Source organism: Pangasianodon hypophthalmus, chromosome 21, assembly GCF_027358585.1.
Source record: "Pangasianodon hypophthalmus isolate fPanHyp1 chromosome 21, fPanHyp1.pri, whole genome shotgun sequence".
In the NCBI taxonomy this organism is placed as follows: Eukaryota; Metazoa; Chordata; class Actinopteri; order Siluriformes; family Pangasiidae; genus Pangasianodon; species Pangasianodon hypophthalmus.
This window is the reverse complement of record NC_069730.1, coordinates 13,477,254-13,496,647: the sequence shown is the minus strand read 5'-3', so window position 1 is coordinate 13,496,647 and position 19,394 is coordinate 13,477,254. Positions and strand designations below refer to the sequence as shown.

The window sequence follows — 19,394 nt, the reverse complement described above, 5'->3', positions numbered from 1 at the left end:
TGCTGCCTCTGTAAGATAGATTATAATATAAAACTTTTTTTATATTTATATAAAACTCTTAGGTCACATACACTGAGAATCATGGTTCTGTACACAGAAGACATTACAAAATCACACAAATTCACAGTTTCTTTTAATCCGAAAACAAATCAATTCCTCACAGAATGTTAGAATTTCAAAGACGTTACACAGTGAGCAATAAGAGCGGTGTAAGTTCTGCAAGCTTCAGTGAGTTATTGTACTGGCAACTGAGCTCTGAAGCTGGAGGCTTCAGAAGCTGCAAGTTTGAACAGCACACATTTTAAAAGTACAGCGTAGAGGTCTGGATGTGTGAAATATGTTTTCTGGCACAGATGTTGAAAGAAATATCTATCTGAAAAGACGTGCACGGGCTCCAGATGTGCACTGAGACCTTCACAAAAAAAATTTAGCTACAGTTCGACTGATTTGTTCATTTAAAAACTGGTGCAAACTGGTGGTGGTGTCATTCTCATCCACTGAATATATTTTTATAGCATTAAAAAAAAACAGAACACGGATTATGGTCAAGTCTTATGGATGTTTGATTCTATAATCCTGTCTAGTAGTCTATATATCTTCAATACATCTTCAAATCCATTTGGCAGCTTGACTTTTTTTTATTAAATCGACAACAAAGCATGCTGTACTTAAAACCATTTCAGTGCATTAGGGCTTTAAAGTGTTACTGAAAGCACACTATAATACTAAGTAATGAAACATGTATAATAAAACTATTTCTGGAAAACACTCTGCAAAAGGTCCACAGTCTCAGTCTGTATTAAAACTCCAAACAATCCAGAGTGTGTGGTTTGACCTAAGGAACTGTATTATATTGGATTTGTCTGTGAGGGTCTGCAGAATAAGGTATATAAATAACAAACTTCTCTACAACTCTTTATGTCCATTATGCTGAAGGAGAATCCAGTTATTCTGTTCTGATTATTATTACTGTTGCTGCTGCCTTATTTCTGTCTACTGTTTGCAGTGGTTCCTAATAGGAAGACATACTCCGTGGGCTTTCCTCAGTTTTATTGAAGCATCTCGCGATGGTGATATGCCCTTTGTAGAAGTTCCATGTCACAAGCGCCACTAATACCAGCATTAGGATGGTGACTACAGCTTGGAGGGCCAAGAGGGTGTTCCGCTGTTCCTGCACCTGCGGCTGGACCGAAGCATCCATCTGAATGTTCCACAGCCTCAGCTCATACGTAGCAATTTTGGTGACATAGTCTTTGCCATTGGAGGACTCTACAGAGGTGCAGGTGTAGTGGCCGGTATCGCTGTCCGAGGCATTAAGGATGAACAGGGTGTTGTGTTGAATGTGGTACATGTTGGAGTTTTCAACTGGGTGATCGTTTACACGCCACTGCACTCGGGCCAGGTTTGATCCCGGCTGGCACAGTAGCCTGACCATGTTACCCGGGTGGAAGAGTTTAATGGTCTTAGTGCTCTCTGTAACACAAAAACATGTTAATTCAGTCACCTTAATTCTTCTTCATTTATATTGTTAGTTTACTCCTTCAGAGTAATTTAATGAGTGCTTTAATGACAAAGTCACAATGGACTTAAACCAGTTCTGTTGCATGTATATTCTCCCATACAGTAAATGAAGAAGTTCCTTAAGATTTTTTAAGTGTAAATACTGAGATTTACAGATTTATATGCAATAGTAGAGTTAGAAAAGACTAACTCTACTATTGCATATAAAAATCCATGTGTTAACATACCGACTGCAGGACAACGTGTAGCATTTCCATCTCTCAGACTCTGAACCACCTCACTTTAGGAGAAAAAAAAAAATAAAGGGACATGAGAGAAAGTCAAATATATCTAATATGACCACTTCAGGCATAGGCTCTAGTACAGTCAATACAATATTTTAGATCACAGTGCTGTTTAATTCTTGATTCTGATTGGTCAGAAGGGAATGACTGTTTATAGCTGATGTAACATAACAAGAACTAACTTGTTTAGAAGACATTACACAACATTAAATGTAGCTACTGAATAACTGGAGAAAAGTATGATGTCATTCTTTAATAAATAAAAAAATGTTAATCATTGGCAAATTGCTGTGGTATAAAAGGAATAAGCTTGTTAGGGACATGCTGTTGTAGGATAAACTTCAGACTGCATCAAACAACCCCTTGTTCCTATTCCTGTTTTCCTATAACAGCATGCCATGTGATTATTTATTCAGTACAACACTACATTACAATATATGAGTAGTGTATGCTCATTACCCATGTGTATCTGGTCGAGCGCTGTTTATAGCAATGCAGCTGTTAGAGATGAGGTCCCAGCCGCAGTAGGGGTCTCTGGCCAGCACACAGTCCATACAGGAGGTGTAATGGTCACACGTACTAAGTGGCATCTGCACTGCTGCCACCTCTGAGCCTGCATACAACTGACCCTGACAAAATATGTACACCAGTTATTGAAAAGAGGGTCAAACAAAAGCAGAATCAAACAGAAACTGAATCTCAAGCTGAAGTAGAAACAATGAAATGAATCATAAAATGAGTATTGGATAATAATGATAAGAAAGTCATTAAGTAATGATATACAGTTATTTTATCCCATACCAGTGTGAATGATGATGGCACTAAATTAATATTTTAGGTTTGCATGTTTCCTAAAATGTGTTCAGTATGAGCAAATATGAACAATTCACTCAAGAACTGCATTTTATAAAATATTCTCTCTAACTAAATAAATTCCCCCTATCCCCTTTATACACAATATATGGTAGATGTATAGATGTACTGTATATGGACACCTGACCGTCACACAACAAATTGTTGCCACAAAGTTGGAAGCACACAATTGTCTAGAATGTCTTTGTATGCTGTAACTTTAAGAATTCATGTCTAGTACTGCTCTAGTGGCTGAATGGCCACGTCCCCACAGCCATGCTCCAAAATCTAGTGGAAAGCCTTCCCAGAAGAATGAAGTTTATTATAACAGCAGAGTGAGACTAAATCTAGAATGGGATGCTCAAAAAGCACATATGAGTGTTATAGTCAGGTGTTCACATACTTTTGGCCATATAGTGTATATAAATTATTTCCGTATGTTTATTTATTTATTTATTTTGATATTGTAGCATTTACATATTAATGACAGAGACTGACAAAACACCAGGAATCAGCCAAATGAGCAGAGCAAAAAGTATAATGTATAACAAGTCTAAAAATACCTAACTGATTTTGTGTAGCACAAATCAGCATAAATAAATGATACTAATGTGGTTAAAAAGAATTGCTTTAAAATGTAGACATTACAATCTCAAAAACCAAGCTAACACAAATCAGCACAAACAGACTACAGTTTGTTGGATGTGCTCTAGACATTTATATGAGCAAGCAGCATGCTGAAACTTGTATTGAATATTTATGCTTAGAACTGTTATTTGTAATTTGTTGATGGAATTGAATATTTGCTGTTTTTTGTTTTTTTTTTAAACAGTAATGTAGCATTTAGCTGTAAGCCTGAACTGATTGTGCAGAGTATGAACCGAGACTGTATGGACTAGAGACAGGCCACTGCTTGAAATATGGATGAGGCAGTGTGTAACGCTCAGCAAGGTGGCTATATTACGTAAATGAAAATAGCCAATTGTCTTGTCGGTCCAATGAGAAAAAAAAAGCCTAGTCTATCAGATTCTTACACTGATAGATGCACAGATACACAGGGCATGGCAGTTTCTGACTGAAAACTCTCATTATAGACACATTTATTCACATTTTGCTTTAGTTTTTCTCTTCAAAAGCAGCTAAAGTACATAACTAAGCTTTCGACTCGATTTACTACATACTATAATAAAGAAGAGACACAGTTTATTGTCAATCATGTACATGGATGGATCTGTAAAAAAAAAAAAAAAAAAGCCCAGCTACACATATTCCATAGCATAGGGTTATTAGCAGCCTACCTAATAACTTGCTAATAACATCTTTTGCTTCAGCTTAGAGTTCAGCTAAGACAAATATTTGTGAACTGAATTGAAATAAATTTCAAATTAGCTAAATTTCAGTAGAGCTTGCTATGAGCACTAAATGGCTTGCTGATCATTCACAGTTGCTAGCAGGAAAGGTTAGCATAAAAAGGGAAGTCTGAGTGAAAGAATGATGTGAAAAGCTGGTGGCTATCATACAGAGCAAACTAAAGTTCAGATTTATTTTGAAACACAAGTCATAATCTTATATTCCTTGGGGATCATAGACACCTCACAAAACTAGCTTAGAGATAACCCCCAAACTAACTTACCTAACACTAGAGAAAATTCAATTCAATTCAGTTTTATTGTATAGCGCTTTTAACAATGGACATAGTCACAAAGCACCTTTACAGAAATATATAAATTCAGGATATAAATTTTAAATGTATAGATTTAGCCGTAATGAGAAACCCAGAGGTGAACATACAAGGAAAAACTCCCTGAGACGATATGAGGAAGAAACCTTGAGAAGAACCAGACTCAAAAGGGAACTCGGATAGTGTAATTATAAATCATTCCCTTCTATAACTGTGTACTACATGGTCAAAAAGTGCAATTGTGTAACCAGGAAATTCATTATAGGTTTCAAATGAAGGTTTCAACTGTTCACTGATGGAGACTAGCAAAACTGCAAAACTGTTTTTCCCCCACAGAATATCACCATAGAAATAGAATAGAAATAATTAGGTAAAATTTACAACAAATGTAGCTAGTTAATGATATTTTTTTTCAGGACTGGGACAAGGTGAGTCAAAGTTGCTCACTTATATACAAAGAATATGAGAATATGAGCTTCTGACAATATCTGCAATATCCCCATCCCTGCCATTATGAACATTAAAACAGGACATAGCATGACAACTAAACCATTTTAACCAACATCCAGTCCTGAAACAAGCCTTAGTCCACCACTTCCAGGTTGACCAGGGATCAGTTCCTGGAACTGTACTCAGATTTAAAAACAGCTTCTAATCTCTAAAGTCTTGGTGTAGCTTCAGGGAGGAGAAAATCAAATGTAAACGTGTTCTGAGGCTTACCATGGTGGTGGAGAGGCGCAGTATCTTCACTGGCTCAGAATGCTTAAAGAGGTGCACCTCCTCTATTATCACCATATTTCCGTTATAGTCGACTGCTTTCAGCACTGAACCACTTGCTGTTACAAACACACATTTGATTTGTTAATGCTTATGTGAGCAAGCACTAGAATTTGCTGTCCTGGATGTATTTAAAGGTGTTTTGGTTAGACTATTGTAACCCATAAAATGTATAAATCTTGATAAATGATGTAAACTGTACACTAAATGATTACCTGTGCCAATAAACATGACCTGATGGATGCTCCCATCCAGGGCAGTAGTGCTGGCCACCACTATACATGTAAACGCAGCTCCTTTCTTCACCAGTAGGGGTTGCTGGGAAGGCGGCTTCACTGCCTGATCCATCAGTGGCCTGTCTTTGATAAACTGAAGGGTTTTATCAGGCAGGTCCAAGGACTTTGAAAACCCTTTCTGCCTTGCGTCATTGTTAATACACTAGACACACACACCCACACACCCACAGAGAGAGAGAGAGTGAGAGAGAGCAACAGATAACATAAATAACTCAGAGAATCTGCATAGCTAACCAGGCATAGAGTTATACAAAATAGTACAAGTATGAAGAAAGGCAATACAAATACAGGGTGATTTAGGGTACTTTTGGACAGAAAATATACCAATTCAAATGTCATATTCCATGCAAGTCCCTGTGTAAGTTATTACTATGGAAATGATAACAAGAGCATTAATGTAACCCTTGCAACTGGAACTATTGTCCGAGCTGCACTATTATAGAAAATTAATCGACACCTTCTGACCAATCAAAATCGAGCATTCGATTTGTGTACTGTGGTACTACTCTGTTTATTATATTCTCACTTAAATTAAAGTCCTTTTTCCATCACTGTAGCTAACATGTGAAAATGATTGTTGCAGAATAAGTTGATAAATGTTGAACTCACAGCTCCGGGACGGGGGTCAGGCACATCTCCGTGGTATGTCACCCATTTTGGAATGGAATTTTCATTGTGCAGTGTTTTGAATTTGCCTTCAGAGAACACTTCCGTGATGTCTTCTATCCTGTAGGCGCACACTGCAGAGTACTGCGACATGTCCCTGCCAGTCAAATCACAACTATGAAATTAGTATGTTAGCATGGAGATTAATAAAACTATTTCTAATTAAGTCTTGAGTTTCTGGAATATGCTACAGTTATGATTATTTTCTACACTAGTTTTTAACTGGCTGTGACATCTTAGTAGTTGACGAATCAGAGGAAAAAAATATTTAAGCAATTATTGGCTTTACATTGCATTCCAATTTGAAATGAAGGCAGGTTTTGACTCCCTTAAATAATTTTGCCCTCACCTCATTGCATCATGTAATCTCCAAAAATTAAAGCATTACAGATCATAATAAAACACTCTAGTAAAAATACTTTACACAAAAATAAAGCAGTTTCTGAGGCAACATGATTGAATTTGACTGACAGGCTTTCACATGACTATTTAGTAAACCAAACAATAATTCTCACATTCTGCATATTTTGAGAATCAGTATTTAGTATGCACTGGTGTATGAAATATAAAGACGGCAAGGTGGTGCAGTGTTGCTATGTCACAGCGCCTCAGGCTGATTTAATACAAGTGGTAATATTTTAGTCATCTTCTGGTTTTATGTCATCTTATGGTCTGACTGCTATGTGCACTGTTGCACTGTTGTTTAACCACAATCTTGATTACAATCAAAATCATGATTTGTTTTAAAGTGGTGATTTTTTGCAGGGTCTTCATTACAGTTATTCAAACCTACTTTGCTGGCATGTTTGAACTGAACCATACTCACATCTGAGGAGTGAAGACTCCATAGAACACACAGGTTGTCCAATCGCCTGGGCAGAAGAGGAACACATCCTGCATGAGGAAAGGCAGTTTGGTTTGAGGGAGAGGACAGTCCAGACGAGCCTTTAGGAATGATGTCCACTTCTTCTGCAATGTCCGCTGTCCTCCCACATCCCCCTAGCAAGGAGAGATGAGAGGGAATGAGGAAAAATTGCTACAAAGCTACAAGAAAAAGGTAGCAGGTGACCGTAGTCATATTTATTTAGTATTTCACATTATAAACCAAATATATATACATACATATACACACACACACACATATACATATATACATACACACACACACACATACATATATATATATATATATATATATATATATATATATATATATATACATACACACACACACATACATATATATATATATATATATATATATATATATATATATATATATAAAACCAAATATTTATTGGAAAAGTTTTGTTCTATGGGCAGATAATATTTCTAATTTTAAGCATTTATTTCTTGAAAGAAGCAAAAGTATCTGCCAGTAGAATAAGAAAATGTATTCTACTGATGTATAAAAGCAAAAAAAAGCAGGCTGAATAATCTTATATTATTTGATTTATAATGATCTCAAAATAGAAATATTAGATAAATTTGCCCATATTCAATATCAAGATATTCTCACTTGTTAAGATATATTTTTTTATATTGAAATCTGTTATTTTTTTTGCAGTCACCTCTGATTATTTGTTTGTTTATAGAAGTTGATCAGGACCATGCAATTGTTATATAGGCCATGGTGAATAAAAACATTGAATTGATAGAGGGCGTACTTTCTTTTTCCCCATGACTGTATATGTATGTTCAACTGCCCTAAGATGTTGCACAAGCAGTTAGAAAAGCTGTCGTGTATAATAAGGAAACTAATCATTTGCATGAAAATGATTAAATTCAGGAAAAGAACTGTAATGTTCACCAAGGAACATCCTGTTGCAGGGAAGAGTACCTTACAGACGCGGGCCACCCTTGACACTTCCAGCTTAGTGTAGGAGTCGTATTCCACAGCTGTTTCACTAAAGAAGAGGTAAATCTTGTCATCATCCCCCTGTGGGTTTTCCTTTCCTTCAGCCACGTGCTTCATGCCAATGAAAATGGGCTCTGAAATCACACAATCAGTGATACTCAATCTTAAGTTGAGTAGAAGAATCTCAAGTTCAAAGAATTAAAGAATGTCACAACTAAACTAGATGTAAACTAGATTAGAGGTTTCAATTTTATTCAACACCAGAAATTGTTCAATTCCATCACCAAAATCTTTCAGTTCCAAAATCTTTATCCGTTTCTCAGTGCGATAAGATTTACATGAAAATTGGTGCCAGTGTATTGTTTGATTTTTACATTGACCACATTGTGTGTGTGTGTGTGTGTATGTGTGTGTGTTTAACACATTTTTACCATTGAGCCAGGAAGTCAAGAAATCAGTTCGTATGGTGTCATTTAAGCTTCGCATCACAACCGGTTCTGAGCCCAGGAAATTCATAAATGTAGCAGAATATAGCTCTCCATCTAAATGGCAACCAGAATTGTAATAATAATATTATAACATTATAATGATATTATTGGGTTACTTTCCTTTAAAACAATCAAAAGTATCATATCAGATATCATGAGCAGCATCTGTATTAAAGTGGATGGACATTTATAATGAATATAATGCATGTACTAAACTGGAAAAGGAATTAAAAAAAAAAAAGTTAGGAACTAAAATCATTAACTAACTCACTGACTGAACATTGTGTTCTTTGGTCTGTTACGTCATGGAGCAGTTATGCATTAAGAGAGATGAAGCACCTACCAACAAGTTCAGAGGCGTATCTCTGGACAGGATCAAATGGACACTTTCCTTTCCCATCAAGTTGTTTACCTTCCAGAGCCAGGATGCCGTCTGTGTAAGACTGGAAGACAGAACACAGCACAGGCGACATGAAACCTCTAAACGGTGTGGTAAAACACGGTGTGGTAAAACACGGCAAAACATTGACAAAGACTGAAACTTTGCTAATGTCTGCAATAATATACTAGTGGCATTTCGCAGTAAAATAAAGCGAGAAATTACTCACCATATAATCACACGTTGGAATGAAAGCATTGGTACCGCACACATACATCCTGCCGTCTGGCATTTTATGAAGGATCCGGATGTAGTTCTGACACTCAGTCTGGAATGGAAAAAAACGGGGAATACAGAGTCCAGTGAATTATGACAATCTGGACTGTCAGAAAACAGAGATTCTATTCATTCCACACCAGTTCACAGAACAACACATGACAGAAGAATAAAGAGGAATAATTTCATGGCCTAGTTTAGGACTCACTGAAGACGAGTTGCAGATCGTGACTTTATGTGATTGCGTACCTGTTCCTAATCAGATGATGTCAGTAATGATGTTTGTTTACACACAGTACTCACTAGTAGACTCTTTCCAGAGGACATTTTATATCTACTGCACAAAAGTGTTGAAGCTATCCAGGGTTCCAAAGAAATATGGCCTTGGGGGTGTGGAAAACTTCTAGTTCTTAGACTAATTTTATTCAGATTGTAGGTCTAGTTCTTTACTGTATTAGGAAATGTATGATTTGTTACACACATGAGTGTTTACGTATGTTTACATATCTGTGGTGGCCTTGGAAGACCCCTCATATGGTAAAATTTTGACATTTTCAATATATAGGCTTTCCTGTACTGAAATTGTTGTCTTATTTGCACATATATCAAGCATAAGTAAAGTCTTCCACTTATTAGCATTTTTAAAGTCTGCTGTGAAAAAGGAAAGGAGGAAATCACATGTATGTATTTAATTTCAGTTCCTCCTGCCTTCATCTACAGTTATAATTTACTTAGGTAAAAACATCACTGTGAAAATCAAAGTTAGTTTACAGTAAGAAATGAGTTATCACTGATTATCAACATCATCTAAAAAAAAAATGTCCTTATCATTGTCTCGTCACTCCACTGAGCTCTGCTAACACCGGCGGGGAAGTAATCACTGATTCATTCAATGAGTAGTGTTCTGTTGATTAATTTTCTTGTTATTAATATCCTTTTATCAGGTCATTTGCTCATGGTCATATTTCCAAATTGTGCAAGTGCTCTTCTCTGTTCTGATGATGACGTGACAGTGGAGGAGCATCGCTAACATTTTGACAATTGGTATCTGATTACAAACTGTGATTAGGCTTATTTCCATTAGCTCTTTTAGATCAAGTTGTTGGATAGTTACGAGTTAAACCTGATATTCAGGCACTGATTGTTTTGTTAAACGTGTAATCTTTGCAGGCAGAAAGCCAAGGCAAGGTCAGAAATTAGCCTAAATAAAAACATTGTTTTGATCAGATATATTTGTGTTTCCTTAATATAGAGGTGTCAAAGTATATTATTGGCAGAAAAACTCAATTTTGGTCAAAATGCGATTTTTGTATAATATAGTTTTCTTGAATTAATCAAACTGCTGGCTTGATCTAGCATTACATTTCCAGTGTTTATCCATGCAGTAGGCCTGTATTGTCATTGTAGTGAATAATTGTTAACTACAAAGTTTGGCAAATGAGAAAATGAGGAAACCTGAAATACATGTTGCCAAACAAACATTTTACACATGTACATTTTCACATGTAGCCTACATGGATCAGGAACATGTAGCTCATTCTCGTATAATATAACTCACAGCTTCTGAGTGAAACTTTAGAAAATGGAGGTTGCGTTAAATAGGCGTTTGTGTTGATCAATAAGTATAAATACATGCACGTTGTTTTTGTTGCTATGCTAACTCTTGTTGTATTCCTCTTTTTTTTTAGTTTTTTTAGCTTGATGTATTTTTACACCTTAACTTGTTTTCGCTAGCATGAGTATATGTTTTTTGATTGAGACTATAAAGCATTGGTGTTCCGTCCAGGGTGTATTCCTGTCTTACATCCAGTATTCCTGGGATAGGCTGTGGAACCACCACCACCACCCTGACCAGGATAAAGTGGTTTACGATGATGAATGAATGAATGAATGAATGAATGAAATACACATTACATCTGCACATTCATGCAGTAATCTAATCAGCCAATCATGTGTCAGAAGCGCAATGCAAATGCAGATACAGGTCAAGAGCTTCAGTTAATGTTCACATCAAACATCAGAATGAAGAAAAAGTCTGATCTCTGTGATCAGAAGGGCTGGTTTGAGTAAACCCTAACGGTCTCTTACTCAGTGTTTTTTTTGTTTTTCGCACTATTCTGTGTAAACTCTAGAGATTGTTGTGCGTCAAATTCCCAGGAGCTCAGCAGTTTATGTAATACTCAAACCAGCCCATCTGGTACCAAAGCAAAGTCACAGAGATCACACTTTTTCTTAAGTAAGTTACTCCGGATAATGGTGTGTGCTCAATGTGAGAAGAGACAAATGGCAGGCAAAAGTCACTAAACTCCAGTTTTAGTCAGCATTGATCAGAATATATGTGAGAGGAGATGCATAATGTCAACATTCAAGCTAACAAAACCCCCTGATGGAACTCCCTCAGGTTTTATCTGTATAATTTTATTATAAGCTTTACAGCAAAAAAAAAAAAAAAAAAAAAAAAAAAAAAAGACCTCACCGCCAAATTTTTCCCTTTGTTTGAACAAGTCTTCCTCATCTCTGGAGTCACCTCCCACTTTACCTACAAAAGAACAAGCAGTATATTTCTCCACTGATACAGCCTTAAATAAGCAAACAGTTTTAATAATAATAATAATAATAATAATAATAATAATTTATGTAGCACCTTTTATTCATTTAAAATGCAGCTCAAAGTGCTTTACAGTGACACAAGACATAAAAAACTAAATAAAATAGTGAATATTTAATAATGAATATTTAAATAGTGAATAATAGCAGTGACAAAAAGAGAAAATATATAGAAGAGAATAGAAGAGAATAATATAAACAATATAATATATATAAAAAATAATAAATGTGTGAAACTAGAATAAAAGTATAATAATTAAAATAATATAAATGTAATTTAAAAAGTAGCATAAGACTAAGGCAAATTATAAATGCCAGTTAAAAGTTAAATTAAAAAAAAAAAGTTTAAAATGATTAAAATTTTATTTTTTTACTAGTTGTTAAATCTCTCACTAGCACAGCACCTACCTCTCATAATGTCATCTCGTTGAATATTTGAATTGAATATTGAACATTGAATATTTAATGATCAGGCTTTATACACGAGATGGAAGACATTATGAGAGGTAGGTGCTGTACTATTTAACAACTAGTAAAAAAAAATAAAATTATATATATATATATATATATATATATATATATAGAGAGAGAGAGAGAGAGAGAGAGAGTCAGTTCTAAAGGAAAAGAGTGTTCCCAGAGCATTGTGAACAATCTTAAACATTTTTTTTTTTATCATTTCCCTGACCATAGATTTCTTGTGGGTGATGTTAGCGAGGTCCAGGGCAAAGATGGCCTCTCGAGCGCCCAGGATGAGCACACCGATGTCTTCCCTCAGGAGCATGGTGGAGTAGTTCCACACTCCCTCCTCTCGAAAAACATGTCCTCTGTTACCTAGCAACAGCAGAACAGGCTTTTAGTGCCCAGTGTGGTGGAGTAGCTATTGGGAGGAAAGACTTGTGCTGCTCATAATAAAAAAAGAGTACAAAGAACTGAAGTAGCAGTAAGATTTGGATTAATTAGCAGAGGATACTGTATTGTGGGTTAATCAGAAACTGAATAATGTTTTGTGTATTTGCATTTGCAGTCCTGATATCATGAAGGCTACAACGTTCAAATGCTCAGAAATGGTCTAAAATCATTTCTTTTTAATTACATACTGTGAGGATCTTCCACATTTCCAGTAAGAGATTCTGTGTGTGGTTTAACAAAAGTAAGAATTTAAATCAACAATTTTTAACCATATGACAACAACTCATCAATGTGCTTTTAATATATTTTTTTTAAAAAAACAAAAAAACAAAACAAAAAAAAAAAGACAGCTCACTTACTGCTCAGAGTAAATGTTTTCCGTGGTGTGCCGTACAAAGGCCTAACCTGGCCAGAAGTCAATACAGCTGGACCCCAAAAAGACAGTATGAGGAGGAGCAACATGTCCTTAGCTCTTCGAGTCTCTGCTACAGCACAAGGCCACTCTTAGTCTCTCAAATGGTCACACTGTAAAGTATTGAAATTCTGCCCGCGCTTTGCAACCTCAGCCTCACTACGTTACTTTTCTTCTCCAGTCAACACCGCCTTCATACCGAGATATATAGCTTGGTTTTATTCAGGTAGGCTGCCTCTTCAAAGAACCAGGAACCGTGTGAAGCCATCTGGGAAAATCAGGAGAGACAGAGGGGAAGATTTAAAAAAAAAAAAAAAAACAAAACAAAACATAAGAAGCAGCAATAATTCTGTTATACTGCTATAGTGATGTAAATGTGGCTGCAAAAAGCTTCTTCTGCACAGGCAACAGGCTATAGAGGCTGGTACAGCAAAACCACAGATGCCAAAATATACTGCTGGTTTAAGCTAAGAATCAGATCAGCATGTGCGTCACTTCAAAAATTTTAATTCTTTACTAAATGTGAAACGATGCTATTTTTTTTTCCCAACATGATGCATGAAGTGCTTGGATTAATGAAAATTTCTTATAATTAAACAGATTGTATTCAGATTGCTGTACTGCAGAGGTGCAAGGTGAAATGAGACGTACTGCATATGATCTAGATTTAAAAATGACATTTGAGATGAGGACTTTAGTTCCTGTTATATTTTCTCATAAATGCACTCACTTTTCCTCAAGAGGAACCCTAGGAATTTGTAGAGTGTGTATTCCCACAAGTATTTTTATGTTACTAACATTTAGATTTTACTCAGTTAAAAAATTTCCAAGAAAATAAATTCAACAAGGACAGCATAGATCACACTCTAGATTATTATAGGCTACAGAGTCACAGTTTCCTGTCTTAACATTACATTAGAACAAGCACGTTAGATTCTGCTACTATGATAATGCGCATATCAGTAAGAGAGAAAAATCCTTTAAGCCATCTGAAATCTGAAAGAAGAACTGAACCTATAAGAATGTCAGTTTAAAGGCTGTGGCTGGAATGATCAGCTAATCCTGTTTAAGCTTTGTGTATAACCACAGCACTGAAAATACATGGTCAAACAGTGAGTTCCACAGAAGCAGTACTCGCATCCTTCCTCTTAACAATCTAGACCACTGGTCTTCTTGTGAATTCTGGTATTCACCACATTATGTCACTAAATGCATTGTTATATTCAATTTTTCTCTATTCATTTGCGGATGTTGGACAAGATGAACATGCAACACATACAGCACACGTACAATTCATGCAATGCAGTTTTAAAAAAATGTTTGGCAACTATTTGAACCTACCAGAATTTCTGCATTAATTACTCTTATACCACAGTGCTGTTGCATTTCTTGAATGTGATTGGTGTTGTTTATTGTCTAATTTAAATGTTTATTAGCGACTTTAACAGTAGTTCCAGCTACAGGGCAAATTATAGGTTTATATAAATGAACATACTAGTTCAAATATGTTATCATGTCTATAGTAGCAGTTAATTCACAGTGAGCTTTATGGTAGATGTTCTACATAATCAAATAATAATAATAATAATAATAATAATAATAATAATAATGTTCATGTATAAAAATATTATTATTAATTATTATTATTAATGTAACAACATTAATATTATTAATATTATTAATGTAACAAAATTAGTAAAATTATTAATATTATTAATGTAACAACAACAACAACAACAACAATAATAATAATAATAATAATAATAATAATAATGTTCATGTATAATATTATTAATGTAACAACAACAACAACAATAATAATAATAATAATAATAATAATAATAATAATGTATAATATTATTAATGTAACAACAACAACAATAATAATAATAATAATAATAATAATAATAATAATAATAATAATAAAACACATTTACAACATGTTCTTTAACAAAGTGTAATTGTCCATTGTGCTTTCTGTAAGGAGATGCTTACTGAATATTTAGGAAAGAGTCGCCAGTGTTAGCACTTTGTAATAGTCAGATGTAAAGCTGTTGCTTTAAGTTTTTCCCCGTGGGAAAGTCTTCCATCTTATTAATTTAATCATCTATAAGGTATGTGATAAGTCAGACTTGTTTCACAGGCATTCCACAACTTTAAATGGAATTATTAACAGAAATGTCATTCTTTAACAAGGAAAAATGGAAATAATTGGCAAATAGCTGTTTTATTAGAGTAATAAGACATGATGTGCTATCATTTGAAAATACTAAACTGTAGGATGGTATCTGTAACGTTGTTCTGCACCTGGCCATGTCACACCAAACTGAAATTGTTTGGTAGAGATGCTGTTTAGTGCGAGCTTGATCAGCATTTACAGGTGGAGGTTGTTGCGTCTAAAGAGGCTTTACCGGTTATTAAATACAAAGGGTTCACATATTTTTATTTTTTTGTTTTTGGATTCAGTCAATGTGTTCAATAAAGAAATGAAAGGTACAGTTGTTTATGTATGTTTATTTTATGACTTGGATGGAGATCAGACCACATTTATAAATGATTAATATGGAAATTCCAAAAGGTTCTCAAACATTTCCCTGCAAATGTGGAATTCCATCATAATCTGAGAGATGTCATACCAGCAAATTTATGCTTACTTACTATATTGTCTAGCTAGCCAAATAACTACCTAACTAGTTCATATAAGCTTTTCTAGCATACGCAATTTAGAGAGTCACTTCCTTCTTCTTGTGAAATTGATTTCATTTCATGTAAGTTCACAGGAATTTAAATGCTTTCAGAAGAAACCTTTGTAAAGAAATAGACAGACTAATCCCAGTATAAAGTGTGTCATATATGACTAGACCACCAGCCCCTCGAAAAGGATATTTTACAATTCGACCACTGCTCAGAAGACAGACAGCCCTGAAACCAAGCCTGTTTAATCCCAGCTCCTGACACATATGAGCCAACTAATTATAGTCTGTTGATTACTCAAACCAGGTTTTCAGCAAGACAGAAGAGAAAAGTGCACAGAGGAACTGACAACAACAACGAAATGTTGTGCACTCTACCCTAATGTAGTTAGATATTAAGAAAGTCTGTAAGGAAGAACAATTTCAGTCTACAGACACTGACTAATAAATAAACTGTAGCACTTAAAATGTAACTTTGTGTGCTTTAAAGGCCCTTATCATGAAATGAGCCAAGCCCTGCAGGGTGTGTTTTAATGGCAGTGGAGCTGTCATTGAGCAATGCTGCTTGGAGACCAGTGAGTACGATGCTCTGGACGTGTCTGCACCCAGTCCAATGTCAGAAAATGTTTTTGCAGCTTTGCATGTTTCAGGTTCAAGTATCCAGTAACGTGCATGCGTACACAGGTTTCAAAAACAAGTCATTTCCTCGCAGGAAACCTCAAGCAAAGCCAGATAAAATACGCCGCTTACAGAAATACTCGTCAGGAAATTTCTGTAACTATATATATTCTTTTCTTTAGAATGCATAGTCGAATCACTTGCTCTGAAATGAAAATCATCTCATTGTTACACTCAAGTAAAGTCAATACGCAATTATTTCAGTCAGAAAATTTCATTCAGGCAAAAAAAAAAAAAAAAAAAAAAAAAAAAAAAAAAAAGAATAAAGTCCAAGTTGAGTATCAAGATCAAGTATCAAAAAAGGTGCTTTAATTCCAAGTCCAAATTTGAAACCCTACAACGCTACAGATAGAATTCATTGTCAGGTTTGAGTTGATACTCAGATGCACAATAAACAAGCAAAAAAAGCAATCAATATAGCTTATAAGTCTTTCTTATAACTACAACAATGCAGATAAGCAATTAGAACAAGGCGAAAGCCTATGTTCATGTATACGCTATTAGAACAATGTAAATGGGAGAACACTATGGACAAAACCACTGCTTTTCAAAAAACAAAGAAGTAAACAAAAATATGGCTGCACAAATTTTCAAAAGACCACTTAGATGTTCCACAACATTTCTTAAACTTCTGTGGACAGATTAAATAAAATGCTATGTTTTTGGAGGGGAAAGAGCACTACACACCAATACCTCATGCAGACTGTGAAGCATGGTGGTGGGAGAATCAAGATTTCAGTCAGCTTTGCTTCTTTAAGGCCATGGTCAGTATTTATTAATTCCAAGTCTAGGATTTAAGGACTACATCATTGCATAGAGAGATACAGAAATTCAGTCCAATATTGTCTGGCTGAAGCTGATACTGAGATGCATAAAAAAAGGCAATTAGTGCAACTCATCAACAAATCTTTCTCAAGGCAGCCCAGTTTGATTTCAGTGCAAATGTGACAGCTAAGGACTTACCTTTTGTAAGCCACCCTCAGTCTCTTTGCAGCTTTGCAGCTTGATCCGACACATGTTCCTCTTGTCCGTTAAGCAAAACAAGTAAATTTTAAAGTGTAAAAAGGAGGGGCTCAGTGCTACAAGGCAGTGTGGGTAAGTTGTTGTCTCTCCTCCAGGCCAGTGTGAGTGGAGCTCATGAAGTAGGCTGCATTGTTGCTTTGGAAGTCAAACTGCTAGAGTCCCGCAGTGAAGTGTGAAAGAGCTACAGTTAGATTTCTCTCTCCGTGGGGCTGAGGAGAAAGGACACGCCACAACAGGCTACACACACACACACACACACACACACACACACACACACACACACACACACATACACACACACGTCACTGTAGGAGGGAGAAAGGAAGAAACTAAGAGGGTAAGAGGTGTACAGGGGGAGCACAAACACTTCACATGATGGCAGCTTGTATAAATGTGAACATTTGTTTCCTGGTCAAAAGTACATGGCTCTATCTAACCTCATCACATAGCATAACTCCATATTAACACCGAGAACTGAGATGGACAGAATCTATGTTCAAAGGTCTTTTGAAATTCATGAACGTCTTGTTTTCACATTGTGTTACAGGAAGGGTGGAACGGATCGTACAAGTCTTGACAAGAACAGGTGAGTTTAACGGCTCCAGGAGGTGGGGTTTTTTTTCCTTCCCTGTTGTCACACACATATTTCAAAACAGTGCTTTTCCTCATGAGGAAACACTTTGACAAAACAAGCCTGTCAACGTGTCAATAATGCAGAACCCTGAGCTTTTTGCAAGCATGGTGCATGCCTTTGAAAAACAAAGATCAGGGCTGATATCAAATCATTATCTGATGTCAACACACACTTATCTTAGCCCAGCCTGACCATGCATACATTGACACATTCACTCTTTCAGGCACTCATGCAGCCGTTTGTTTACTTTTAACTTGACCTGCATGTGAAAATGTTCATGCAGTGGCACAATAAAACTCTCAGAAACATCACGGAATCTCCAGATTATATCAAAATTAAATATAAAGCACCACAATTATTAAAGAAATCAGGTCTAAAGGAAGGAAAACGCAGCACTTGCAAGGGACACTGTGCGTGTTTACACCTGATTTAAGCATAACTGTGTAATCTGAAGCTTTCTGATCTTTATCATAGACAATCACTGGGTCCATCTAGTGGTCATTTTGCATAACAGGCGACCTTTGGACACAATAGGCCATGTTAGTTGTTTACTGGGTCAGAATACAATGAGGTCTTTAGAAAAAAGAAAGAAAAAAAAAAAGAGGTTTGCACCCGCTCTTCCTCCATAGTTTCTGTGTGAAAGCTTTTGGTGCATTCTGCAGTGCAACACACCAAACCAGCAACAGAAAAAGTTATCTGGAAAGTACTGTACCAAAAGAACGTTTCGCCATCAAACTTTTAGTCTCCAGACTTGTTCAGAAGGCAGTGTATCACATCAGGCAGAGTTCAAACAGGTATTTAAAGAAGAATGGCTAGAGGTTGGCCTTAAAATGTCAGAATAGAGATAATAGGTGTAAATATTATATTACAAAAGTTGCTCAAAGGATACACAAAGAGGACAGAGGCTAAAGATGGACCTGTTGTGATTAGAGAACATTTATCACAATCAGAATAGGAGATGCAAACTTCTGAACTCGTATCACGTTGCTTCTTTCTCACGCCTAATATCTTAACATACACTATTTGATCCTTGTAACAATAAACGAACATCTGTGAAAATAATACGATGAAAATATAATGTTAAATAATTTTTCATTCTTTTCTAAGGGTATGCAAACTTTTGTAATCTATTGAAAGGAATATTTATTCTTTATACCACAGTGCTGCTGAATTCCCCATTTTGATTGGTCACATGGTGTTGATTAATTTTCTGTTTTCTAACAGCAGCTCGGATAGACGTTCTGGTCATAAAGCAAATCACAGGATATTAATGCACTTGTTTTAATACATTATTGTTTCTATAGTAACCACTCATACACAGGGAATTGTATGGCAGATGTACCACATGAACAGATAAAAA

General features: G+C 35.7%; 1 protein-coding gene across 1 annotated transcript; it reads right to left on the bottom strand.

Moving 5' to 3' along the window:
* Nucleotides 1-116: 116 nt before the first annotated feature.
* sema4e (semaphorin 4e) lies at nucleotides 117-18,356 on the bottom strand. The gene is made up of 15 exons (XM_034314561.2): nucleotides 17,341-18,356; nucleotides 12,954-13,274; nucleotides 12,371-12,516; nucleotides 11,555-11,617; nucleotides 9,032-9,130; nucleotides 8,767-8,866; nucleotides 8,367-8,477; nucleotides 7,918-8,069; nucleotides 6,904-7,076; nucleotides 6,021-6,174; nucleotides 5,331-5,553; nucleotides 5,059-5,174; nucleotides 2,265-2,434; nucleotides 1,749-1,801; nucleotides 117-1,473 (listed from the first exon to the last, which is right to left on the bottom strand). The coding sequence occupies exons 2-15, from the start codon at nucleotides 13,054-13,056 to the stop codon at nucleotides 1,013-1,015; spliced, it is 2,124 nt and encodes a 707-aa protein (XP_034170452.2). The 5' UTR covers nucleotides 13,057-13,274; nucleotides 17,341-18,356; the 3' UTR covers nucleotides 117-1,012.
* Nucleotides 18,357-19,394: the final 1,038 nt, after the last annotated feature.

Coding starts and splice junctions, on each gene's coding strand:
- sema4e (XM_034314561.2), bottom strand. CDS start 13,056: ATGTTGCTCCTCCTCATACTGTCTTTTTGGGGTCCAGCTGTATTGACT. Junction 9,131..11,554: donor ACAAAGGGAAAAATTTGGCG/GTGAGGTCTTTT, acceptor TTTCCATTCCAG/ACTGAGTGTCAGAACTACAT. Junction 5,554..6,020: donor CTGACCCCCGTCCCGGAGCT/GTGAGTTCAACA, acceptor GTGTGTGTCTAG/TGTATTAACAATGACGCAAG.